Source organism: Puccinia triticina, chromosome 2A (assembly GCF_026914185.1).
Source record: "Puccinia triticina chromosome 2A, complete sequence".
NCBI classification, from domain to species: domain Eukaryota; kingdom Fungi; phylum Basidiomycota; class Pucciniomycetes; order Pucciniales; family Pucciniaceae; genus Puccinia; species Puccinia triticina.
In genome coordinates this window covers 4,170,446-4,197,738 of record NC_070559.1, presented here as the reverse complement: position 1 = coordinate 4,197,738, position 27,293 = coordinate 4,170,446, and the positions used below count along the sequence as shown (strand labels likewise).

The 27,293-nt window shown below is 45.7% G+C and overlaps 5 protein-coding genes across 5 annotated transcripts; 3 read left to right on the top strand and 2 right to left on the bottom strand.

Annotated features, from left to right (window-relative positions):
- Positions 1-844: 844 nt before the first annotated feature.
- PtA15_2A436 (uncharacterized protein) lies at positions 845-14,431 on the top strand (the record flags this gene model as incomplete). The annotated part of the gene is made up of 9 exons (XM_053166458.1): positions 845-1,181; positions 13,150-13,253; positions 13,333-13,437; positions 13,522-13,661; positions 13,755-13,888; positions 13,954-14,000; positions 14,119-14,144; positions 14,215-14,291; positions 14,409-14,431. 9 exons carry the CDS (start codon positions 845-847, stop codon positions 14,429-14,431), a joined length of 993 nt encoding a protein of 330 aa, XP_053017678.1.
- Positions 14,432-17,648: 3,217 nt separating this feature from the next.
- On the top strand, positions 17,649-18,542 carry PtA15_2A435 (uncharacterized protein; the record flags this gene model as incomplete). Its single annotated transcript, XM_053166457.1, has 3 exons — positions 17,649-17,787; positions 17,985-18,206; positions 18,295-18,542. The coding sequence occupies 3 exons, from the start codon at positions 17,649-17,651 to the stop codon at positions 18,540-18,542; spliced, it is 609 nt and encodes a 202-aa protein (XP_053017677.1).
- A 761-nt stretch (positions 18,543-19,303) lies between these two features.
- Positions 19,304-19,724, bottom strand: PtA15_2A434 (uncharacterized protein; the record flags this gene model as incomplete). The annotated part of the gene is made up of 3 exons (XM_053166456.1): positions 19,304-19,363; positions 19,438-19,569; positions 19,671-19,724. 3 exons carry the CDS (start codon positions 19,722-19,724, stop codon positions 19,304-19,306), a joined length of 246 nt encoding a protein of 81 aa, XP_053017676.1.
- A 1,447-nt stretch (positions 19,725-21,171) lies between these two features.
- On the top strand, positions 21,172-23,476 carry PtA15_2A433 (uncharacterized protein; the record flags this gene model as incomplete). Its single annotated transcript, XM_053166455.1, has 7 exons — positions 21,172-21,711; positions 21,779-22,375; positions 22,458-22,529; positions 22,626-22,686; positions 22,784-22,909; positions 22,978-23,280; positions 23,358-23,476. The coding sequence occupies 7 exons, from the start codon at positions 21,172-21,174 to the stop codon at positions 23,474-23,476; spliced, it is 1,818 nt and encodes a 605-aa protein (XP_053017675.1).
- A 185-nt stretch (positions 23,477-23,661) lies between these two features.
- On the bottom strand, positions 23,662-24,631 carry PtA15_2A432 (uncharacterized protein; the record flags this gene model as incomplete). The annotated part of the gene is made up of 3 exons (XM_053166454.1): positions 23,662-24,097; positions 24,218-24,457; positions 24,543-24,631. 3 exons carry the CDS (start codon positions 24,629-24,631, stop codon positions 23,662-23,664), a joined length of 765 nt encoding a protein of 254 aa, XP_053017674.1.
- Between the last annotated feature and the right edge of the window lie 2,662 nt (positions 24,632-27,293).

Sequence of the window (27,293 nt, the reverse complement as noted above, 5' to 3'; positions counted from 1 at the left end):
TCATCAAGAGGTTTTATCCTCCTTGTTGGCCGGCTGACCAGCCATCAAGGAGGATACAACTCCTCCTTGATGGCCGGTCAGCCGGCCACCAAAGAGGATAAAACCTCTTGATGACCGGTCAGCCGGCCACCAAAGAGGATAAAACCTGTTGATGACTGGTCATTGCTGCGGATCTTGGCCAAAAAATACCGGGAAAAATTAAAGGGTCATACTTTACGCACTACCAAAAATTACCATGTGCACTCCAAAAGGTAGTGCAACCTGCGCACTCCAAAAGGTAGTGCACCCTGCGCACTCCAAAAGGTAGTGCACCCTGCGCACTCCAAAAGGTAGTGCACCCTGCGCACTCCAAAAGGTAGTGCACCCTGCGCACTCCAAAAGGTAGTGCACCCTGCGCACTCCAAAGATTTTGGAGTGCACGGATTAACACTCCAAAATATTTGGAGTGATCTTTTGAGCACTCTAAGGTCAGTCTCCCCTTGGAGTGCTCAAAATATCACTCCAAATATTTTGGAGTGTTGATCCGTGCACTCCTTCCTGAGGACCCCCGGTCATCTGAAAATGGAGTGCAGAAATGTGTACTACTATACATTTTGGAGTACACACCCACATACTCCAATCTGCATCCCCACCTGCCTCGTGCTAACACTGAAGTCCTTCCATACTTATCAACCACGCAAATCTCCAAACCCACCATCCACAACATTGTCCAAACATACAACCATCCTCCCCGGAACACACCATGTCGAATCATCAGCAGACAAATGGCATGAACGTTCCTCCTGAGATATGGAATCAAATGCAACAAATGTTTGCTTTTTTTCAGGCATCACAACCGACCGCAATGGCCCCTCAGACACCAGAACCAACCACGACAAACCCTCAGACCGCCCCTCAGGCACTTCTACCAACGGGATTGGCCCCTGTGCAATTGGATCTGGATCTTGCTACTCAATCCCCGCGAGGTCCATCAACCTGCGTCTCCAACCCTGGAACCAATCAATCTCGACTTCCTTCAGACTCACCACCCACAAACAAGGAACTCTCTCCCAACGTTGGTACCACCCGCTCTCAAGACAAAGTCGTTCCATCCCATGAAGATGTCCCATCCAATCCCAAAAGGCCCAGCGAAGCTCCTTTGTTGATTACTGATCCAAGCAGCTTTGATTATCTGAGCGGTGGTAAGATTTGACGTTTGAATTGAGTTACTTGAGTTTTTTCAACACCTTCTGAAGTGGTTCCTCTGGTATGTAGAACCACTAGATCCCCCTCCGGCGGCTCAGTTTGTATTGGTCAATCACGTCTGGCCGAAAGAGCTGGAAAGGGAATCAGAAACACAGCCGAGTTTCACCCTCAAGCCCGTTACGGGATACAAGATCCCGGATCGGGCACTGTTTCAGCCGATGCCCTAAGTGGTCGCCTGTAGGCGGCTCTTAAGTCTTAAACCCCGGCCGAAGGCCAAACCGGGCCACCAGTAGGTCCGTATCCAGAAGTTCTGCAGATACCGGCCTAGAGACCTGGCCAGATGGGGAATTTGGTCCCAAAGACTCAGCCTGGGATCCAATGTACCTCCTCTTTCTTTGTGGTAATCACTGGGTTTTACTCCAGGTGAATGGGGAAAATGGTGTCAAACCCATCCCCCCACCCATCACAGCATCAAAATTGACTTCTGAAGACGCCAAAGGCTGGCTTTTGTCTATCCAGAAGGGCCTAGATCTGTAAACCCAGCCTTTAGTTTGAACACATTGTTTTTTTTTTTTTTCAATAGCAATCAACCAAAAATACTCTTGTATTGCCCTGCACTCCAAATGGCGTGGTAGTGTGTTTTTGTGCACTCCAAAGTTTTTGGAGTGAAACTCTGTGCACTCCATATTTTTTGGAGTGCACAAAAATGCACTCCAAGATCGGATTTCTCAAAAATATGATGGTAGTGCCATTCTTGTGCACTCCAAAAAACTAGGAGTGCATGGTCTTGCACTCCTGGATTGTTGGAGTGGATGATTGTGCACTCCAGATTATTATTATTCTGGAGTGCAAAGTTATCCACTCCAACATTCTTGGAGTGCACATGGTAATTTTTGGTAGTGCGTAAAGTATGACCCAAATTAAAAACTCAGACCCTGGAATTCCGGACAGGGGTCCCCCGGGGGTATTTCTTGTACGGTAGGATGCCTTGCGCAACTGTAAAAGCGTGGCGAGCCCTCCGGCGGGAGGCACTTCCGCCAGCCTTTTGCCCCCTCTGGGGAGCCTAGATTCTACGTAGATTTTCAAGGATTTTTATGGCTGGAAAACTCAAAAGGCTTTCATCCCTTGCCACAATTCACGAGTTCAGCCCAAAATCTCGACGGACTTATTATTGAGTTCACATTACGGAGGGTACACACCATGAGCTGAACGGGCCCGGCCAAGGACGTTTGTTGAGCAGCCGCTGTGTTGATCGGCATCCTCTTGGTCCAGCAGGCGCGACCGGAGAGGGCCCGGCGTCAAACTTAGCTAAGTCCGAGGGTGCGCCTCCACCGGAGGGACTTATGCGGCATCGGTAATTTAGGCCTGAGAGGAATGGCCAAAAACACCATTTTCAACAAATGTTGCATTAGCTCCCTTACCACCAAAGATTTCACCAATATTTTTGGATATTAAGAAAGCCCTGCATCTTGGCTAATTTTTGATGCTCTAAGATTATCAAATTTCATCATTCCTTGCTCATAATAACACATTGAAGTTGGTGGGTTGCAAAAGCCAAGCCTGAGGTCTGTAAAACATCATTTTAGTGTAAATCCATATACTTTCCTCAAGAGAAAAAAATGACAGGTATCTGTAAAAATGGTAGATAGATTACTTTTTGAAACAGTTATAATTTAAGAACTCAATAAAAGTAATACACTTTTTGAATAAAGAAAAAAAGTTGTTAGAACCGGTTTTGTAGAAGGATAGATAACAATAATGAAAAAATACCTCAAAGATATGAATCAACGCAAAAAGAAAAATCTTGATACAATAGCAACGACGAAGATGTAAGACACAAGGATTATCACGACAAAACAGCCTAGCAAAACAATGTAACGATTTCAATATTTTAATATATGATGTTAAGGATGGATGAGGTCACTAAATAGACTACCTTCCCAGAAGCTGAATCTAGCTCCTCCTAGATGTCAGAGATCAACAATGGTTGAGATTGTACGTTTGATTTGGTTGATTAGGTTACAAAGAAGAATAACCTTTGAGTTTGTTGATTGTAGAGATTTGATTTGAGAAGAAAGAAAGAAAAAGGGGAGAGAAGTTTATCGGCGAAAAGTGATGGTTGGCCAGAAGAAACCAAGTCCAAAGTCCGAGTCAATTGACAAAGCCTGAGCATTGCATGCACCCCGAATTTATGCATCACCACATGCATAACCTAAACCATCAATGCGCGAGTTTAAAACCAGACAGTATCCAGGACTGATGTCCAGCCTTGCCAACCAACTACGTGAGAAAATGCATTTGGGCCTGTTCACTCAAGGTTCCAAGGGAGCTCATTTGAAAAACAGTTATACCTTGACTGTTTTTGCCAGCATGAAGTTTTTTTACTACACGCCTCATATCTTGGGTTTGGGAAGAAGAAAAATGCACACAAAGGTGGCAGGAGATAGCCAGGCATCTCAAGGGTCTAAGTGTAAATGTTGGAGAGTGAGCTCGGAGAAACTAATGAATAATATTCAGAAGTGATACGAGAGAACTATATAATCTATGTACAAAGCCTGTGACAGGTGTTGCAGTCAAGATCTAAGACAGTGTCACAACATCCCCCCCCCCTCAACAAGAAACCTGTGAATATGAGATATAGAGCAAGAAAATATATATATATATATAGAACCAATAGTATAACATACATTATTGAAGAAAACCCTGAATAATTGTACTGCATTTTGAATGAGCCGTTTTCCCTAGAGCCTTGGTGAGAACATCCGCAATCTGGTCCATCCCCGGGATCCACCTGATGTTGGTTTTCTTCTCTTACATTGCTTGATTGGTGATGTAAAATTCCCGTTCAATGTGATGAGTCCGCTTGTTTGATGTGTCTTCAGAACCAATATTTACTGCTGATTGATTATCACAGAATATTGTCACCGGGAAATTCGTGCCATTTATATCATACAATAGATTCCTTATCCAAAGTGAATGCCGTGTTGCATGACTGAGTGCCATGTACTCAGCTTGACAGGTTGAGCTGGCTACTGTGACTAACCTCCGTGAAACCCACATCACGGGTGCTCCATATGGCCGGACCATAACTCCATAAGTGGACCTTGAGTTAGGTCCCCCCCAATTTGTGTCAAAGAAACATTCGACAGGTGTGTTGGTTGACTTGCATGGATGTATTCTAAGCGGAGTGATCTTGGTTTCCTCCAGGTATCCGAGCAAGTGTTGTAGGCCTTTCCAGTGTAGATTTGACGGTTTGCTGGAGAAGGGCGCTAGATAATTCACGCTGTATGCAATGTCCGTTTGTGTTCCTACCGCAACATAACTCAGGCCCCCAATTGTTGATAAGAAATCTGATCTGTTGATACCTGGTGCATTGGGTTCCGTATTGGCGGTGTAGCCTTCAGGTAAAGGTGTTGGATGACAAGTCACACCATCCATTCCCAGTGCTCCTTGAGGATCTTCTCGATGAGAAGAGGTTGTGTGAGTTCAAAACTGTCCTTGTTCCTGGTAATCTTCATACCCACCATGCTTGTTAGCCCCTTTTTCCATTTAATTTCCAGGCTCCCCTTCAACTGTGTTTCTAATAATTTCAGGGCCGCATCTGAGGACCCAGTGACAATTCCATTTTCCACATGCACCCAAATAAAGGACCGGTATTCTCTAAGACTAAGGGTATAGACGCTAGAGTCGTAGTAGCTTGAGGTGTAGCCAAGATCTGCCAGCATACTACTGAGGTGTTTCCACCAACAACGTGCCGCTTGCTTTGTGCCGTAGAGCACCTGCTGTAGGAGACAAGCTTCATCAAAGTTCACATCTAAACTTTCTGGGGCTTGCACCCAGACTTCTTCATCAATAGGTGCATTCAGGTATGCAGCCAAAAAATTGAAATTGTAAATTGGCCAGTCATTCTTAGCCGCAATCAACAATAGGATCCGCATAGATGTGAAAGTGGCCGTTGGAGCAAAAGTGTGTGCAAATTTGGTCCCTTCTTTCTGGTTAAACCCTTTTGCAACATATCTTGCTTTGTATTTCACCAATCCATCAGGGTTCTTCTTCTTTGCAAAAACCCACTTCGCTCCTAACCTCCTACAATTAGTCGGCAGTTTCCGCACAGTCCATACTTGCTTTTGCTTCAGATTGTCAAGCTCGGTGTTCACAGAAGCTTTCCAATGTTCTGCTTCAGGGGATCGCATGGCTGCCTTGAAAGTGGACGGCACCGCCTCCAAGTCATCAGCTGTGAGCCTGAGTCTCTATAGTGACAGCAGGACACAAGAAAAAGGGGGGTAATATTTGGATTTCTTTGGATAAAGAAAATACAAATATAAAGAGAGAGAGAAAAAAAGAGAGAAACTGAGCAGGATCAAGATAAGCAGAAGTCAAGGTTATTATGGTGGGAATGCACTTCCACTGGCAATGCTAAATCTTCAGAAGAGTGCTGCCAAGCTGTGCTAGAGAGTGCTACAGCCTCCTCTCACCAAAGAAACGTGGAGGGATCCTGGATTAGATAAGTTTAATCCAGCCACAATTTTTTAGCTTCCTTCTGGATAGTCAAGGTTCTTTAAAGGGAAACCTATGTGGTTTTTTTCTTGAAAAAACCACAGAAAAATAATGCAGATATGAAGGGACAGCCCTGTGATCAAGAAGAGGCAAAGGCCAGCAGATATGGAGGGACAGCCCTGTGATCAAGAAGAGGCAAAGGCCAGCAGAAAAGAGCAGATCAAGCAAGACACAGACTTGTACCTCTGAGATAAACAAGGTTCAGTGAAAGAGGTTACTTACTGTCAATATCCTAGGTACCTGTGACGGTAGGTATACTGGGAGTGTTGTAAACTCTTTGGTGGTGATCCTGGGGTTATCTGGGGCGTGGTTCTGGTGTGCTGAAGTCTGTGTATCCGCCTCAGGAAAGGGAGATCCAGACTACGAAAATTTTCACAGTTTTCTTATGTAATTTACATATGTACATGTGGTTTGGCGCGCCTGGTAGCGCTGACACGTCACAACTGCGCATGCGCACCACAACTCAATAACTCAGGGAAGGAATGTAGTTACCAAGAATTGGTAAGTTGTAACTAGGGTTAAAATTGCATGAGGAAACAGAATATGAAGTCAAAACAAGGTTATTTCATAAGATGAAAAAGATATGAAGTAATTCATATGTAAAAAGTAGAAAAAGGCAGACTTTAGGTCAGCTGAGTTGACTCTAAGGCTGACATCAGTGCAATCCTGTTGGCATTGGCCAACTAGTTCTTCCTGCAGGTCAACCAGTTTTTCTTGGCTGAAGTCATTGAGAATCAATTGCTTTGCGTTCGGAATTGATTCTTGAGGAGGTGATGATTCCGCAGGTTTGTTTACTGCTGCATTGAGGTCGTTCTTGTCTGCCGGTGGGAGCGTGTTCCTCCCAAAATTGGCCCACGCTGATGATACTAGCTTCTTGTTCTTTGGCAACCAAAACATCCAACCCTTTGACTCTGGAAGGTGACCAACAACTAGACCTTTGACTGCCCTGTTGTCAAGTTTCTTTTGTTTTTCCGGAGCAACCAGAATATAAGCCTGAGAACCAAACACACGTCTACGATCCAGCTGAGGTTTATCGCCAAAGAAAAACTTGTATGGTGTCTTATCTCCAGTGATGCGGTTTGGAATCCGGTTGAGGGTCCAGCAGCCCATTGGAAGGTGTATCCCCAAAATTCCTTGTAACTCGCTGTTGTACAAGATGCTCCGGCCCATGTCCAAAACAGCCCAATTGTACCTTTTGGCCGCGCCATTCTGGAAGTGGGGATAAGGTAAGGAGCTCTCTGCTACAATGCTCTTGTTGGTGAGGTACTTACCAAGGACTTTGGAATCAAATTTGCTGCCATTGTCTGAGCGTAGTATCTTCACCTTAGATCTAACCTGGGTTTCCCACCAAGATACAGTCTGCATAAGCATTTTGGCAGCCCCACTCTTAGCTTTGAGAATGCAGACTTCACTGTATGAGGTGAACACGTCACGCATTGTGAGTGCGTATTGTCCCCCAGTCATAGTAGGTGTTTTGAAGGGACCCATGAGATCAACACACACCACGGAAAGTTTCTCAACACACCATTTCGTGGTTCCCATAGCAGAAGTCTGTGTTGCCTTGCAGATGGAACAAACAGGACATTTGATGGATCCTTTTGGCATTGTGGTCGGGAGGCCATAGCCCAGTTGGAGTTTCACTAGTCTTCTGATCTTTCTCAAACTTGCATGTCCAAAAAGTCTGTGCCAGAAAAGCAATGTTTTCTCATCTTTAGTCAGTTTTTCAGGATTCCATGTGAAATGACTGTGCTCAACAAGGTTGGGAGATTTGAAGATTGTATTTGCAAGAACTGGCTGAAACACGTCATTACAAGCTGGTGGAGCAATTGGAGTTGAGGAAGGGGAAACAACAGCTTGAATGGGAAGCGGTAGGGGCCAAGTGTTGTTCAGAGGGTTGAATTCACTGTGTAAGAGGACACAGCCGCTTTCCGTCACCAGATCAATGGAGTCAAAATTTCTGTTCACCACAAAATGGGCATTAGATTTCTTGAATGCCGCAATAGACAGAAGAGTGGAGCAGGCACACTCACAGTAGTAAAATTGTTTAACTACAATGATCACCCCGTTAATCCCAACAAATCGCAAGGTACCCATGCCTGTGATGTAATCACAACTGGAGTCAGTCGCCACCTTGACAGCTATGGGTCAATCAAGTGCAGTGAATTCATGTAAGGCGTACCTATCACCTGTAACATTGTCTGAAGCTCCTGAGTCCCAGAGGACTTCCTGACCCTCACGTTGTAGTGTCATTTCACAAAGGTTAAATTGATGTCCGCTGGGTTCAGCTGAGAGGTCTTTGCCTTCAAAAACGTATTCCGCAAATTGTTCTTCATCTTCAGCAAATAGATCTGGATTGATCTGTCTTGTCTCAATGGTTTTGGGGTTTGGATTTGAGATGTTGGATTTGCTGTTGGAAATGTGGGGCAATCAAGTGGGATTATTGGTCCTTGATTCAGGCTGGATTGGTTTGATGTAGGGGATTTGATCAAATTTGTATGTTAATGAGCAGGGAGGGAAGGACTGTTGAGGGCCAGGACACTGTGGTATTGGGCAAGTAGCAGAGTTGTTCTTTCGGCTGGACGGGCAACTATTGTCAAGACTTGGGGTTAGCCCCAGAGCACAGGAAGCGCAAGGAGCGTAACCCTAACCCCACAAGGGGGAACGGCGAGTCCGCGCTATCCCCATCAGGTCCATGCATATGCATGTGGCTCCCAGACATTAGGAGTAAGCGGAAGCTGAAACTTTGTTCCTCTCCTAGCAGCCACGTCTATAACCAACAAAGAGCCTAAGTGACCCAAGCAAAACAGCGCACCAAAAAGGTAAGCAGTGAGCTTTGGGTTTGTCAATAGCCAAAGGGTGTGCAGCTGATAAAAAAGAAGAACTCTTCTGATACAGCAAGCACAATCCCAAAGCTGTATCAGACCACTGTGGTCCCAGCCTCATCAACAGGATCTCAACCAAACCATGTCAACTAGAACTTGGATATTCTGAGGATTTGGTCGAGTCTGCTTTGTTTTGGTTGAGTTTCATCTAAGGCGGGTAAGTCCTCTTCAGTTGGATATCTGAATTGATTATCTGATCTTGTTTTGCTTTCTTTCCTTGTTTGAGTTGGCATTGTATTTGTTGTATTCCTAATTATACCCGGAGTTCTCGTAAATGGTCTTGTCCTTGAAGTGGTTCTTGAATTAATTGTATCCTCAAAATCTGGTACGCCAAACGCTATATTCATGTTAATTGTTGTTGATCTCGTAGTTTCATATTATGATGATCCGCTGCTAACTGTTACTATGCTCTGAAAAAGAAACAATAATATCTGGTCTCTGGTCTCTTTACCAGGGCAAATTGGGGGTTTTCTTTTGATAATTGATATAAATAACTTTACCGTTCTGGGAGTGTTCTTCAAACAGTATTCTAATTATCCAAATCCTTAGGTACAACACACCGTCTTTCAGTATATAATTGGCTGCTTCCTTCGAGTGGGTTCCAGAGTCTTTCTTCTAACGGTATCTAATTATCCGGATCCTTTGGTACGACACACCGTCTTCCAGTATATAATCAGCCGCTTCCTTTGAAAAAACTCCTTTCAGGTCCGGTAGTTATGTGTTCTTCTCTGAGGTTTGTAATTGGTCCTTTGGATGGTTCCTAAAATTTCACTAGTTGTCCAACAGAATAACTGAATATGCCGTTGAGTTTGATAGATTTGGTGATGAATTTGATTCCTTTAGCCGCACGAAGTCAAGATCCGTTGACAAGGTTTTGGTATTTTGATTGAAATTGGTTATACGTTGTCGATCAAACAAGATTATCCTATCACATGGGGGACTCCCTTGTAAGACTCAAAATTGGTTGTGAAACCCTTTTGCTGAATGGAGAAGGGGATGATGGAGGTGCAAACTTTGCCCTTCTATGCTATCAGTCAACAAGACCCACCAAGCTATGCTTGGCAGGTTTTAATCAAGTGAAAGGTCTGGTCTAATTCCAGATGAAGTTGTTCGATGACAGGTATGTGAGATTTTTGAGAGTGAGTTCAGTAGTTATTTGCAAATATACGGGATGTAGTGATGTGTGGTGGTGATGGTAAGTGTGAAGGGTGGTATGTAAATAACTGGTGAGTACTGAGCTGAGGAGCTGACAACTGGGGAGGAGAGAGCTCCTTATATAGACAGAATTGGAGCCCCAGAGGGCTTGTGGGTTAGGGTTTCAGCCCATCTGGACAACAGGGTGAGGGATTTTAGCTGGTGAGAATAGATACAAATGATATCATACTGTGTCAGGGGTACATAAATGATGTCATAAGAATGCAGTAGGGCCACATGAAGGCTGCGTAAAGTGACAGTAGGCTGCATGAGTTGACAGGTGGATGCAGGGGGTGCATAAATGAAGTCTGAGGCTGCAGAATCAGTGCATGATGACATCATAATATGGAAATAGAAGAGTACTTGATACTATGTGATGACTATAGTCTGATGGGGAGATGTATGCTTGTATCCTGTGATGTGTATAAGCATAATACTGTGATCCTTGACTTGAGGCTTGTGACAGGCTGGTGACTGGGTATGTTGAACGTGTGATGGATGTCCCATGTCCAAGGAAGTGTAGGTTCCAAACCAGAGGGGCTCCAGTGACGCTTCCAGTGGTGACTAGGGGTAAAATTGGCCGTAAAATCCATTTCTGGGGTCCATTTGATGTTATCTTGAGGCCTAGTATGAGTAATTATGTGACTTAGAAAAAACTTTTTATTTTTCCACTTTTCCGTCTACCACACCGGAAACGTCCAAGTGATGCTCAGCGCACCTTGTGTCCGCTGGATGCCCCCCGGACATCCTCTGCATCCTCTGGACACTCCTCAGTCAGAAACGTCTGCGGGATGCAGGGCATTTCCAGGAATGCACCCCGTGGTGTATCGTATGTATTGGAGGACCTCGAGCCTGTAAGTTTAACCGGTCCGAAGTGCCCGTAGCAAGACCGCAGGTCCTCTGAGCGGGTCACAGCCCCGCCGGATGCGGATTTTGTGTACATTGATAATAATTGCTCAACATGACTACCTGCTAGCTTGGCACTGCCAGCATATTTGGCTGGGTTGAATTCATCCCAGTTTAACTGGGATGCACTCAACCAATTTAAAATGGGTTGATTTCATCCAATGAAATATAAACCCAAGGGGGGCACCTTGGATTTATATTTCATGAGTTGAGATCAACCAAGTTTAAATTGGTTGAGTTCATCCCAGTTTAACTGGGATAACCTCAACCCAGCCAATTATGCTGGCAGTGTGGATACATTGATGAATACGTGGCAAATACTTCATTTACTAACCCATTGCGACGGTAGCGAGTGGTGCCGGAATTACATAGAGGTCTATGTCACTGAATTAGCGTTTCCAGCCGCGACACTTATGAGTCGCATCCTTTCGTAGCCTAGGCAGTGTGTGGTGGTGTGTTATTAACTTATAGACGGCGTGTGCTGTGCCATTGCGGGAGCTATGTTTGCGGTCCTGGAGCAAACGGACAACTGTGAATTGTAACAATAAAGAATGGATGTCACACGTGTACAGATGGTGTGATTAGGTTTCGGGATTAACCAGCGCGGATCTTCAAAGCTTGTCTCTCATACATTAAGTTTCATTACTCTCATGTATCACGTTCACGCTTCCAGTTCCGCTTCTACTTTTCCTTCTTCCCCACACACTCATCTCACCGTGTCACTCACCTTGTACCGATTAGGTACAAGTCGTTTTCTCATCTTGTTTGCTTCCTTCGGAGTCTCTTCTCCTCGATCGCTCACAGCTGTTCACCTGGTGTTTCATAGGTTTAGTCCCTTTTATATTTCTTTATCTTATTCTTGATAAAGGAATACACACTCATCTCACCGTGTCACTCACCTTGTACCGATTAGGTACAAGTCGTTTTCTCATCTTGTTGGCTTCCTTCGGAGTCTCTTCTCCTCAATCGCTCACAGCTGTTCACCTGGTGTTTCATAGGTACAAGTCGTTTTCTCATCTTGTTCGCTTCCTTCGGAGTCTCTTCTCCTCGATCGCTCACAGCTGTTCACCTGGTGTTTCATATGAATGCCGTTGCAAGTGTATCTGTTGTATCTCCCAGAGTGATAAATTTGGCATGGTTGGTGCGCAAGTCTCTTGAAGACACATTCCAATGGCTTGGTGGGGTGATGTGCCCCAATCTCTTTCAGTACTCTTTGTAAGAAAAAACAGGAGGTGGGGGGTGAGAAGGGCACACTTAATCCAAAAATTATTCAAAAATGATGGGATGGGTGGTTACAAAATGGACAAGAGATGAAGTGGAGATGCAGGCGCATGAGACACTGGGATCAAAGCTTAACAAAAAATTGCCATGTTGGAAGGACAAAATAAAAGTGTGATTAACCTACTGAAAGAGACCCGCTCCCAGCTCAGACTTATTCCCTCCGGCGAGCCATCAGCCCAATACTAATAGCCACACGGAACTTGTGTGAAGTTAGGGTGTATGCTCAGCTAAGGCAATATCGACTAGCAGAGCAAAATGCAGCTTGTGATTAAGTAATTAGGGCAGCTACCCAACATCAAGACGAAAAATTGAAAGGGTTGGTATGACAATAGCAACATTCAAATCCGTTACCATAAGCTCAAGACTTTATAATTTCTCGACAGGACCCGACGAATCAATTCATCGTTAAGTACCCGGCTGCTGGGTTCACCTTACGACAGATGAACTGGAGTCAAGGCTACTTGAAGAGCTCACCACCTGATTCAGTGAATCCTGGAGACACAAAATATAATTCTGATTCCGCTTGTGCTCCTCTTTCCTCACTCTCTAAGAACTTCGGCTCATTCAACCACAACATCTTCGTACTCGACGTACTCTAATCCCCCCCCCCCCTCTCCCTAGTCGTGTTATTCCAGAACCCGCAGGCTCCACTAGAAAGCCATGTTTCTCCCAGACATATTCCTTCTGGTAATCTTTTCATTCGTAACTTCGTTGAAATCCGAATCCCTTTCATTCTCAACTTCTTCGACACCGGGCAGGCCCCTCACAGAAAGTACGTCCCACATCCACCATTAACAGAAAATCGAGCGATGGGTCTGATTGATGGCAATGAGCGTAGATTCTAGGCAGACTTCTTCGCCATCTCAATCCTTCCAAAACCAAAACCTGAGAACGACTTCACTGATAGAGACAATCGACCTCGGACAAGACGAGGCCGGAACTAGTACTACATCTACAAATCGCAACCACCTCGCCTCCGAAGAGGATGATTCTGCTCCCATAGATTTATACACACGCATGCTTCAAAAAACTCGGCGCATTCAGTTAGAGAACCGCAGGTTGCGCAAAAGATCCCCGAAAGGCGGAGACAAAGGTGGTGATGGTGGTGGTCAAAGGGGAGGAGGCGGTGGAGGTAACAACGCAGATAAAAACCAGTGCTTGGTCCAAGGAGCAATCCAAAATGGGGCTTTCACCGATGGGAAACCAACAGGAGCTCAATCGCCTTCATTGACTAGCCCGAACAATTTTGTTAGACTTTCTTTTTTGAGATTTTTACCAAAGATGGGCACTGTTTTTCTAATATCCTTGCTTTATTCTCTTTGTCCAGATTAACTTTTGTTTGACATCCTTTGGAAAAGTTGGTGGCGCCGAGATAATGAATGGGAAACAACTAGAAAAAAAACCAGGCTGTAATGGTATAGTGATGGGAATGGTAAATCTTTATTTGAAAATTACTCAGTTCTATGCAGCTACAGTTGATTGAGGTGTGGTGCTTTCTTGAAACGGATTTTCATAGGTGCCAGACCAGAACCACATGCCTTCTTGCAAATTCATTAAACCCAAGAACCTGGATGAAATTCCTGCCAAAAAACCTTTCACCATTACTCTGAAAGTTCGGAACATTGTCCTCGGGGTATTCACCAATCCAAAAAATACGTATGTCAAATTTTAATTATTTTTTTACACTTTGAAAGACATGAACATTTATTCAACAACATATTGTGATTTAATTTATTTGTTATCTCTCAGGTATCTGCAAGGACCAGTGCAGCTGGACCCTGAGACCAAGAGTGTTCTTGGTCACACTCATGTTGTGATACAACCAATAAATTCCCTTGATTCAACAGATGTCCCTGATCCTACTGTATTAGTATTCTTTAAAGGTAAGCAGAATGATGCCAATTATTTTTGACAGTTGCATTAAATTAATCATCTTTAATTAAAACAGGTGTTGATGGCCCTGCTAAAAAAGAGGAAGTTATAGTTGATGTCAAGGTCAATATTGTCCATCTGCTGTGTTCTGAAGAGTTCTGAAGTCTCTAAGATTTAAAGTCTGGTGAAGAATGATAATCTTAAACTGTGGTAACCTAATATTTGATTGATTCCATAACAGGACGGACTGGAACCAGGATTTTATAGGTTGGTAGGAATCATTAAAAATTTAAGAATTTTTCCCTCATGTGTCTAACAAGTTTTCCGCATTGGGCAGGATTTCAACAATTACCACTGCCGCCAATCATCAACCAATTTCATCGCCTGTAGCTCGGCGGTCCATTTATGATGATAGTATGTCCTCTCCAAACTTTCCATAGACCCTTATCCCTGTAAAAAATTAATGAATTGCGGTAGCTAACTAGATTTACACAAAACCAATTATCCTTGTTTTGTCATTCACTCTAATAGTAATCTATGTAACAGCCAAATGAAAAAAGGATGCCAAGCAGTAATAAGAAAACAGCATGGGTCCTCAACTGCTAGTAACCTTCATATGATTGTTTTACTTGCCTCCCCTATTTTGAATTGATTTATTCTGCCACACATTTTTCATTGGTCAAGGCAGAGGAGCTTCATTTCTTTCTCAATTTCAATTCTTCCCTTTCTATTATTGTATCAGTGGACACCTAGAATCTTCAAAGCTGGGAAATGTGAAGACCATAGCTTATTTCAATTTCAAATAGCCAAGATGATTTTTTTTTCTTAATTCTTTATTTCTGGTCCCGATCTAGTGTCATATGATGCTATCTGCTCCCCTGCAGGTTTTGATCTCCAAACCATATATGATAAGCCCTTATTGTTTACAAGCATATATATTGCCCATCTAGGTTATATTCTTGCAATTTCAAACCTTTGCAAAATATCTAAGTTCCCATTTGGATGCTGTGGTGGTTCATATGGGCACATGTTAGCAAGATGTCTAACAGTGTTAGTGCAGACATAAATTCACACATGGCTGAGCTCATTGCGGGTTTCAGTGCTTGAGTATTTGGGGAATGCACATGCACTAAAGCAAAAATTGCAGCATGGAGCTTGAAATTTGCTTAAAAAAGCATGCAGAGTGAACTGGAAATGGGGGAACACTTGGGTGAACATGGGAAGCACAGATTGGGGGCTGGGAGCTGTATCACACAGAAGTAGAGATTGCCAAGTGGACCTGTGCCATGTGGGCAGGTACCCGGGGCCCGCACGCGGGTACCTGCCAGCATGTGGTGGGCCACCAAGGGGGTTGATTCCTCTTGATGATCAGGACAGATCCTGGTCATCAAGGGGAATCAGCCCTCTCAATGACCACGACAGGTCCTGGTCATTGGGAGGAATCAAACCTCTCAACAACCGGGAAAGACCACAGTCATTAAGAAGGAATACAGATCCTGTTCATCGGGAGGAAACAACCCTCTCAATGACCGGGGAAGGTCCTTGTCATCAGGAGGAATCAACCCTCTTGAAGACTGGGACAGACCACGGTCATTGAGAAGGAATACAAATCCTGGTCATCGGGAGGAAACAACCCTCTCAATGACCGGGAAACAGTCTGTTACCATCATTGAGAGGGGGCTTTGGATAAAAAAAATCACAAGTACCCGCAGTACCCGCAAAAATTACCACGGTTGCTGTGTACAGGCACGGGTGTCTGAATATCACAAAAAACACTGCGGGTACCTGGGTCCACTTGTCAATCTCTACACAGCAGAGCAGACAGTTGGAACTGGAATTTGGCAGATTGGAGGTGTAGGATGGCTAGGATTCACATGGCACAGAGTAGACTAGAGAATAACAATTTGGACCTGGGTACGGTTGGCACCCGGGTGCCGGGTACGTTTTTTTCCCAAAGCAGGGACCAAGTACTGCACCCGGCACCGCCTGGCGTGTACCAGCGGTACTTGGGGCGGGTACTGGCGGTACTTTGTGCCTTTTTTTCACATACTTGGCGTACGGTACTGGGGAAACCAATTCCCCAAAGTCCAGCTTGCCAAGAGGTATGTCTCTTGGCAAGCTGGTCAAGTCCAGCTTGCCTAGATGAATACACACCTCTTGGCTGACTGGGCTTTGACCAGCTCACTGGGAAGAACACCCTTGGTGAGCTGGTGTAAAAATTCAGCTTGCCCGGAGGTGTGTATTCCTCTTGGCGAGCTGGACTTTGACCAGCTCTCCAAGAGACACACCCCTTGGCGAGCTGGACTTTGACCAGCTCGCCAAGAGACACACCCCTTGGCAAGATGGATTTCTCACCAAGAGGTGTAGATTTCTCTTGCCAAGCTGGTCAAAGTCCAGCTTGCCGGGAGGGATGCATTCCTCTTGGCGATGTTAATTGTTTCAGAATAATTTATAGGTTATGTAATGGCCATTACTGTTTGGGACATGTAGGCTGTCAAGTGTGGCCAATTTTTCTGCATTGGTTTACACTATGAAATAACATGTACCAATTGGTCTGTACTTCTTATCTTAGTGTGTAAAGAATGTCTTATTACATCATTACATATGTAATGGAACATTCTAGGCGGTCATGGGACTCAGATGGTGTCACATCTACATAGTATGGCGTGATTACGGCCCTTTTGGGTTTCTGTGACGCTTATCATGTTACAAGCATATGTACATGAGCATATAAGCATAAGGGCTACCCTATACATGTGTTATGAGCTGTAGCGCCGGCTCTGCAGCGCAGATTCACATGTACATAGACTACACGTACATGTCATGAACCATACTCAAGTTTCAAGAGGCTGGTGATCCAAGCCTCTTCCTCATCCTGCAATCTACCATCTTCAATCCAGAACCCCCAGAACCCCAGACCCCAGACTCTATCTTCCTCTCCATAGAACAGACCATAACATATTGCAGGATCTACTTCACGGAGATGAAGACTAAGAACCTAACAGACCAACAAGAACCAGATTGCTCCGCCTCCAAAACCTTCCGACCAACTCAACACAAATCCTATTTGTGTCCTCATACATGACCGGAACTGCAGGTGTATGGGCCGCCCTGTTCCTCAACCAGGCGGCAGCGGACCCGCCCACCCTGACCTACGCAGAGTTCACGGCGTCCTTCCGGGCCATGTTTTTTGACCCGTAAAAGAAGACAAAGGCGGAACAAGCCCTCCAAGCGCTGAAGCAGACTGGGTCCGTGGTGGACTACACCCACTCCTTTGTCCAGCACGCTTCTGCAGCGGGATGGGAAATCCCCACCCTGATCAGCCAGAAAATCCGAAGGACTTTTGATTGACTGGATACAACAATGTAGAGTTTTTTCATATCCCCTCTAGGCCCCTAAGCTTAACCCAGGACCTAACCCTGAGCCTAACCTAAAAGCTGGAGAGGGTGATTACATAGAGGGGAAAGGTATTATGAATGATGACTTTGTCTAAATCCGAACTTGGAGTTGCGCGAGGTTGGCAGGGCGGGCGCAATTTCGGCATTTTCGGCATGTTGTTATTTTGGCGGAGGCCACCCTCGAAGGCTGTCCCCCGAGCGTGCGGGCGACATCGTTCGGGGTAGGGCAATTGGTATTACTCAGGTGCGATCTTGTGCATTTTTTGTTTCCCCAAAGTTTCATTCAGCGAGGGCTGATTATGTACACCACACAACCACGGACAGAGCGATTGAACCACCAGGATCAGAATATCGTTGGACGAGCCTGAACAAAATGTGGAGATCGGCCTTCAGATTGCGGTCGATAACGGAGTCGAGTGGACAACGTATACGATCATATAACTACGATGTCGACCTCCATGGTCGCGTTTATCTATCCGAAGTCCGCTCACGAAACTTCACGAATTGTTACAGTTGAGCATCTCTCTATATGTCCATATTCTGAGGATTGATGGACGGCTCTCCGGATTTCGTTGTTGTTGACTTTGCGACTATTGTGATCGATGACGTCAACCTCTGTCCCCGAACCATCCATTCATCTCTCAATCGATGCCCATCCAACAACATAACCCCAACGCTATACGTCACCGTGCAAGGATTTCTATTCCAGGAGATGTGAATTTTCTGAACATCTTATTCAAGAAGTTAAGGAAGATCAACCAAGGTATCGAATCCGATGATCAGTCTCATCAAATCGATCCAGGAGAGCTTCACTTAAATCAAGAGAACTTTAAACAAGGCTATCGGTGGGTCAGTAAATGCCAAGGAGAGATTAATTATATACGGTCGTCTAGTACTCCGATTGTGTATAAGACATTGGATATCTCAACCAGTCAGTAGTACATTCCGTTCATTACTCCTTACAACATAGCCAAACTCTTTCTGAATTATTGATTGTTCCTTTTTCCTAATGACATCAGATGAATTGATGTATGGGGGTTCATTGAAGAAATCCTTTGAGCCGAGTCGATTGAAGTATGATCGCTCGACTGGATGGCTCTTCCATCCGTCCCCATCAGCGAAAAACCATGGCTGTTATTCTCTACTTTCGAGCTCGATCCTCTCCGATTCACTGCAAGATTCCATCGATCTAGGCTCTGCTGGCTGGATCAGATGGGGGCAAGACAAGTTCCCTATCCTTCCGTTAGATCCTGATGATCTCAGTTGAAAGTTTTGGCCCTTCGACAAGATTGTAGTATAAAGAAAAGCAGCATCACCAGGAAAAAACAATTATCACTTGTCGCCAAGTGACATAGCAAAGTACAAAGGGGCCTTTGTACTTTATTATGTCACTTGCAGACCAGTGATCATTGTTTTTTCCTGGTGCATGTAATTTGAATGAGTTCGATCTTGACCTTGTAATTTGACAAATCGTAAACTAAATCCTGATTGTCATCCCTCAAACCATCTGGAACGGCTTGCCTCCATCGTTGGTACCCAAATTAATTAGACTCGAGACTACAACTGTCAACTGGGATGGAACAGGGTACTTGTGTAACAACAGCTTGCATCTTACTTATCAATGCCACCGAAGAATAGTTTAACTTTCAAATGCTCGACCACAACTTCATGTGGCAATTGTTTCAGTCACAAGCGCGCCATGTACAAGGCAGTATACCTTTTCGGATCACAGGAAGTGGGCACGCTCAGATACTCTTGTTGGGGGCGACTTATTCAGATACACGATGTTTACATAAGACACCTCGACGTAAACTTATACAGACGATCTTGAAAAAGCTTCACAAACAATAACATCGTGCACAATCACACTCATTGTAAGAAAGTGGTGACTTCGTTGGCGCGAAATTTAATGCTGAGTCATTGATGCACATAAGCTATCATACGCGCGCGTGTGGAGACAACAATACATGCTACACATCCTTGTTGATTGATAAGGGGCATATAATGACAGAACAACAGTCGAATTTTTTAGGCGTCATCGAGCTTGGAGCGAAGCTCATCTTTTTTTGCTTCAGAAACGTTCGGGTTCTGCGCAAGAGAATTAACCAAAAAGCAGAAGTTAATATCTGCACGGATTTGTGTGAGGGATACAGATGACGAACATTGATGGCAGCTTTGATCCCGCCGATAACGTTGTTGGGGTTTTTGGATTGGTTGGCTTCCTCGGTGACGGAAGGGAATTCCTCGGTCTCTAATCTGTGCTCGGCGTGGGCTTTGGCTTGGTCCGAGACGTTCTATGGAGCCCCAACGTATGATGCGGAAGAGAAGGTCAGCGAGAGCGACCCGGTATGAGCAGGGACAGGTATTAGACTTCGAGGGGGAACATGACCCTTACAGGGTTGTTAATGGTTGCCTTGAGACCACCTGCAACGTTGCCTGGGTTTGCCATCTTGTCGTGACTTGGATGAGAGGTTGATTGAATGTGTTTACTAATTTACTATCTAGCTGGTTGACTGTATGGGTGACGGGGGGTGATCGCGGTGAGGAGGAAGAGGGAAGTGCTTTAAATACCTTCGGGGAGTGCAGGATGGAGCTCTCCTGACCATCAGAGTTCCGCCAGAGAAGCGGGTCCAAGCAGAGGTCTGGCTGATTAAGATCACCCAAATGAGGCGTGATCGAAGGATGAAAAAGCCAATGACGTCACTCGCCTCCAACTGCCGAGAGCATCCAAAACGGGTTGACGCACAATGGCCCTTAATCTATCACAGCAATCTTCAGTCGGCCGCCCTGTTCTTCTCGTCGAGGCCTGGGCCAGCCGACGCTCATGACCAAGCCACGAGCAATCACCCGCGGTTGCGCGGCGAGCGGCTGTCTGTTGACGCCGTCCTCCCCGAACACCATCGTCGAACCAGACCATTCAGAGGAGACTGCGAAGCCTGAAGATACCCCATGAAGCGATTGGCAGTTTGCTCAAGCGTCATCCTCGATCACGCTGCATACTGTCGATTCATAGAGCCCAGCTAAGGTAGCGGAGACACATGCTTTCATGATTAGCCTTCCCGATGCCCTGGTTGGCCAATGGGCAAACCTTGGGACACTCGACCGGAGTGAATTTGCTTCCACGTGCGGGGCTCACCTTGCCCCGAGGAAGTCCTCGGCAGGCCGGTACAATCTCGGACAGGTTTGTCCGCCGGGCTAAGCAAGTTGTAGAACAAGGTCTGTCTGTCTGACAACTGGTCAGACAGCCTTGTCCAAGCAGTTAATTTCTGCAGTGACTCAAGCGAGTACATACAACTATCAAAATTTGCTTTATTAGCAAGAGAATTGGTGTTGCCAAGTAGCTCAAGAAATTGATACCTTATTGTTTGTTTGTGATTTATTTAAAAAAATTTAGGCCATACAAATTAAAATAGGCCTCCAGCAGCTTAGAGTGTAGATCATGCTGGTATTTCTCTCAGCAACTGAAGCAGGAGTGGTCTCAGAATCTGTTTCCGCATCTTCCTTTCTCTCTGACAGTCCAAATGCCTTGGAAAACCAGGGAAGAATATCCAGTAGTGACATCCATTTCTGATGTTTCCCTCTGTTGGCGACTTGGAAAGGTGTAGTTGAAGAGGTTTCTCCGATGATGATTCATGAAAGTGTTTTGTTTCTGAGTTTTGAGAAGGTTTAGCATTTCTTTGGAGACACTCGGTTTGCTTCCTTCGAGATATCAGCTACCAAGCAGAGATGTAAATTGATGTCGTTTGATCAGTGGCTTAACTCTTGTCATTTGGTAGCACGGCATCGGTCTTATGGAGTCGTTCTCCGGCTGAGGTCGCCGGGATCGACCCAGCCGACTCCCAGGGGAAGGAGACGCGAAACGCTGCCCAACTCCAGCCAGCAACCACACCCCCCCGATGGACTTCACCCCGCTCTTCCCGCACAGCTCTTCCTCGTCCTCGACGGTCTCGCCCAATGGCGACTATGTCTTGACCTCGGTGGGCGATCGGTTGGTGGTCCGACTCAGCCAATCGATGGAAGTCATCCGGAGCTGGAGATCTGAGCAGGACCATCCGGCGAACCCGGAGCCGAAGACGAACAGGCTGCTCTCATCCTCCTCCGGCTCGACCACCGACAAGCAGGCCGTCAAGTCCTCAACGCGTTCCGTCCAGCCGACGATCCCTTACCTGGGAAACGCGTCCAACAAGCCCGACTCGGGCACCCTCCAGGATGACCGACGCCCACCGCTGCTCACATCCATCTCCTTCTCGCCCAACTCTCAGTACGTATGTGCACTCCTGCGCCAGTCCACGACATCGGTGGTTTTCATCTACTCGATTGAAGCCGATCAGCTCGCTGCTCAGATTAAAATCGGGGCCGAGGGCGTCGCGAGTGGTGACAAGGCGGTCAGATGGAGCCCGAGTGGGAACAGCTTGATGGTCTGGAGTGATTGGAACGTCAGTATCCTTCTCAACTGAGATCTTCATCCTCCTCAGAGACTCATTAGTATTTCCCTTCTTCCAGCTCAGGGTCACCATCTGGCCTCTGTCCAACTCCCAACCTAAGCCGGTCCAATTGCACCACCCCAAACATGGCCCCCACATCGGATCTGCTCTCTCACCCACTGGACGGTACTTTGCTCTAATCTGTCGACAACCAGGAAATTTCCACGACCACGTCAGCATATACGACACGCTTACTTGGACATGTGCCAGTTTATTCCAGCTCTCTGCCGAACTGGTCGATCCAACCCATCTCCACTGGAGCCCATGTGGTCGATATCTGGCTATCGTCGAATCAGCCCTGCTCGATTATCGGGTCGAGCTGTGGTCACCAACCGGATCTAAACTCGGTGCCTTCGTCCCACAGCCCTCCAAACAGATCCTCACCCAAATCAATCCTTCGTCCACCGATCATCGCACTCATCACCCACCCCAAACACTCCATCGTAGCCATTCTGACTCCCTTCCATCCGTCCCGCCCCATAAGCGGAAAGTCTCATCTAGCACCAATCATCCAGACCAAGAGACTGATACAAGTGCTCATGTCGGCTTGGGCATCCGTCACATCAAGTGGAGACCAGGAGGAGAATACCTTGCCGTGGGTGGGTGGGATAGTAAAGCAAGTTTTAAACCTTATCTTTCCCCCAAAACCCTTGCGTGGCCTTTACTGACTATACCCCATCAACCACACCCGTTCACAGGTACGCATCTTGAACGACTTGACTTGGACATCGATCTGCGAAATTGATTTGAGTGAGATCTCCAACGCGGAAGTCAGTTATAAACTCCTCGTCATCTCCACCTGACTTAATTTTCCAAGTATTCTTTGATCTGAATCGGCTGAGGGTGGCTTTTCTTCTGTAATACAGCGAGTTCTTGATGAGCCTCGGGAATGGATCGGGCGAACAAGAGGCCACGGGATCATTCCATGTAAGAATGGGAACATCGTGGCTCTGAAGGTGCTCGGAACTAACTGTCATGAATACTTTCTTCCGGCCCGATCGCGGGTTGACTTAAAATGACCCAGTCGAAGTCGAGTCGATTTCTGTCCTTCCAAGTCCTTTGAAACCCGACTATAGCAAACCTAATCCAACCATGGGAATCAAGGAGATTGAATGGAGCCCTAAGGGAGACTACATGGCTGTCCGCAACGGTACGTGAATGTGCTTCGATTCACACTATCTTAAATTCAGAATGGGCTGATGATGTTGGTCATCTTAGACGCGATGCCGACGGCGGTGTTCATATTCTCTTTCCGCGGGAGTAATTCATCGTCTCAAAACGCGCATCCAGATTCGATCCAGCTCCAGTCCATGGTTCCTCTGCGCCCTCGACTGAGCAGCATCCTCCACTTCTCGAGCCCAGTCAGATGTCTTCAATGGCATCCCACCCTCACTCAGCTTGTCCTCGTCTGCGCTACCTCCGCCGTTTATTCCTGGTTCCCTCGCCACCCCGGCCTTTCTTCTTCGTCAGCTGAGACACCTCAGCCTGCTGATTATTGTGAAGGGATCGGTGTCCCTGCAGGTTCGCATCTCTTTCTCCCAATACCCAACTTGTGAACATTTGTTGACCAAACAAAAATCACGCTTTTCATTGCGCAGGTATTCCTTTTAATGCCGTCTCAATTCACTGGAACCCAACTGGTGACATCATGTTGATTTCAGATAAAGCTACATTTTGCTTGGCCTTGCCTGTTACGGAAGATAATGAAAGTACCTGAAAAATGAGAGTTTGTCATTAGGAGTTGAAATAAAAATTGACTAATCATTCTTGAACGAGGACAACAGATTGAAAATTATGAGGAACAATAGGTTTACAGGGGATGGATGGAATGATAAAGTGAATACGTGGTCCTACCTATTGTTGTTGCTTTTTTGAAAGGGTGAAGAGGGAGGTATATGTGTGCTAAGCAAAAAGAGACCAATCTGCAATGTGTAAACTGCGTGCGGCTTGCTGAAAGATTTGATCGGTAAATTCAACAGACTGCTGAAAGTGGACCGGATCAGCAGAAGATAGGTGAGGAAGATTGAAGGTGAGGACGAGGTCGGTGCCGCGGCCCTGATTACCGATTCCATTCAACCGCCACAATGCAAGCCAGATATGTACGTCGTGGGACTCGGCCTCATTGAACTTGGCGACTGATTGGAGACCATAACATTTCACTGGCTCGGGCGTCCTTCTCGTCTTCATTCCGCTCTCATCATCTGATGGTGGATCGTTTGCCTGCGCGGCTACTGTCGCCGGTGGCTCCGTAAACTGTCTCCTGTCTTTCGGCATCGTAATCGATTTGATTGTCGCCAGTTTGGACGAATTGTCATGGGCCAATGAATCAAAATGGTACCTAGTGGGTACACACCCATCCCGCAGGATTCATTATCAGTTTTTTTTTGAGAGCGACCCATCCCCACGCACAAAAATCTGAGGAGCAAATTACTCGTTACGGAAGAGAAGCAAGACCTACTTGATGATTGATTTGGGGTGGTTATCGCAATCATTGTCATCATCATCGGGGTGGTTCTGTTGGAGATACTCGGGATCGTTCCTCAGATCAACGAGCTCAAGTACTTCGATAATCATCGAAAGATCTTTCGTTAACTCATCCTCCGTCGTCCTTGCTCCTTGATGCAGCTGTTCATCGGAGCTATCTCTACTCGACGTGCTTATGAAGACTTCTTGACTATCTGGAACTTGTCGGAATGTGCTTTTATTTGCCATGCAAGCAACCAGAGCATTAGTGAGGTTAAGCTTCGTGTCAAAAGGGTTTTCAGCTGGGAGTTGGACGGTACCTGACGTCAATAATTTTGGGCGGAAGATCGATAGTGATTGCCCCACCGAACAGCTGGACCTGCTTAGCCTTGTAAGGGATTGTCGACATCGTCGCCGGTCGTCTTCTCGCTGTAGTCGTCCTACCCGCCGGGGGTATTCCTGGTGAGCGGGTTCATGGATGCAACGGGTGACACCGGATTTGTGAAACCCACGTGGACTTCACTCCGCCCCCGTCGGTATCACCACCCCGTCCAGAATTTCACACATACATATTCATTCCGAGGCTCGAAGCGAGCTTGACAAAGCCTCTCTGCAGGAGGGCCCTGCAGGGTCTCTGTCTCACAGAGAGGCTCACCCCCAAGCGGCCAATTCTGGTGTGGAAGCTGATGGGCCTGGCGCCCGGAAGGCCCCCGTTTTCCCTTGGATTATTATTACACACCTGCTTTTGGCCAAAAATAGGAATGTGTGGCTCGGCCTTGTAGCGCAGACAGCCATTCATCATCCATCTAGAATCAATCCCACATGGAAGGCCGCAGGTTTGATTGGAAGGTCGGCGACGTCCTCGGACGGCCATGGATCGCGATCTATCGCGATTCGGACCATCAAAAGCTTATCATCACACTCAACCCGTCTCACCTCTTGATCCCAGCTTATCAAACTTGTGACAATCACCCTGCGTTCAACTGCAGATACTCTCGGCAAGGGTCGGTATGTATTTGTTGCGGTAAACGACGCCAGGTCCCGCACAGGCGAACAAAGCCACTCAGTGACCCCAAGGGGCAGCCCCGCCTGTTTCACAGAGACCCGCGCCACGGCGAGGCGCTTTGCTCCTACCGCACTTTTATTTCGAGCAGAGGTGCGAAGACTATACCACAATAGAGTCAAATTTGTGAAGTCGGACCAGGCAGATGTCCCTCCACAGTGCCTGAGTTCAAGTACACGATCCCCTCAAGTTTGGCAATAGCATTTGTGATGATGATGTATCCGAATCTCAGCCTTCTCAGGTACTCAGTGCTGTGTTACTTGGCTTCCAGACCTGCATTGGCTCGTCCAGCGTTCCCGGGTTCAGACGCAGATAGTGCGTTTCGATTTGATTTTGACTCAGGATCTGAAGATCTCTTCGAAGTGTTCAACCGAGGGAAGCTATTGCTCGACCGAAAGGGCCCCCCAGAACCTCATCAACTCATACCCAGTCAAACAGGCCACTCCGACAGGCATAGTAACTACCAAGGTAATGTAGAAGTTGATGTTTCTGCAGCGTTTTGTCACAGTCCCAACTGTCATCATTTTTCTTAGTCGGTCTCTTTTCAAAGCAGGAAATCCAGAAAATAATTTTTTGTTATCAGAAGGACCTTATAAGAGACAAAAGACAGTCCAATATGATGTGGCAAGTTCACAACCCAGGTTCAACACGAATGACTTCTCCACAGGACATAATCCTTTTCAGACACTCAACCCACTTGGAATTGCTCAATTAGATCAGAACTATCATCAACTCTCCAGCTTTCTTCCAACCATCCCGTCACACAATCCCGCTTTCCGAGTACAATCTTATGGCAATCCAAATCACAAAGGACTTGATTTTCAAACAAAGGGAAAAATTTCTGAAACATCAAACTCCATGGCATTCCGCCCTGGATTGCACTATTCACTCCTTGATAACCCAGAATCATCTGGACTCTCACAACAAAACAGGTTTCCATTTGAACATATTCATCCAAAATTTCAACAATACTGGAACCAATTGGATTCAAACTTGAAGATGCCCTCAGATTTACCTGTTCAGGATCACATACAACCTAATCAATTTTACCCAGTTGAAGATCTTGTTCATATAGATCAAAGTGAGTTAGGCCCTTCTAATTCATTCCATCCTGACCTGATTTTGTTTCTTGCAAAACCTTCCTCTGTCTTATTTCAGACCATTCTCTAGGAAGCTCTGCATTGCTTTCTAGAATAGATATTCCACATGAGCATAATGGCAACCCTAGAAATCATATGGATGGAATTTCTGGCCTTGAAATTCCAGGTAATTTGGATGGAATCCAAGATGGTGGAGGAAAAGATCTAGTTATATCTGCAAAAGATACAGAGGATTGGGTTCTACACCCTACTGTCTCAGAATTTGAAATAGAATATTTTATACATCACCCACCTGATTCCAGAAGAAAGTATTCAATGACCGGTACATTTTTTGATGAATTCATTCCCAAATTTAGGAAGAAAATTTGGAGCATATTTGCCAAATATACAAGGGGGAGGGTGAAAAATTTGTATGTTGATTCAATGAAGGAATATCCTGTCAGGATAAAATACAACACAAAAGATGAATTCTATACAGTCAGGGTTATAAGAACAGGTATACATCATACTAAATCTAAAACTCCCAAAATTCTTCAAGATAGAAAATCAGTTCAGTTATCATCAATCCTATTGATCAAATGGCTCTTATTGATCAACAAGTCTGTATTATTTGATTTCTGGGGTGGCAAAGTTGATCACAAAGTGGAGCATGAAGCTAATAATAAGCTGGTAAATTGGCTATTTGACCAGACTTTCAATCCTGGGGGCAATATTTTCCCTGTTCTTGGAATTGTGAAAAATATTGAAGGGATGAAGTTTGGTCCAATCCAGTCAAGAGTATCAAATTATCTTTCCTGTAAAGTAACTTCAAGTGATGCAATCCAATTGGCCCTTTTTCTGATAAAAATTTACTATGAACATTTTCAACCTGAACTTTCAAATTGGCTTCAGGGTCTTGATGAAAAGCA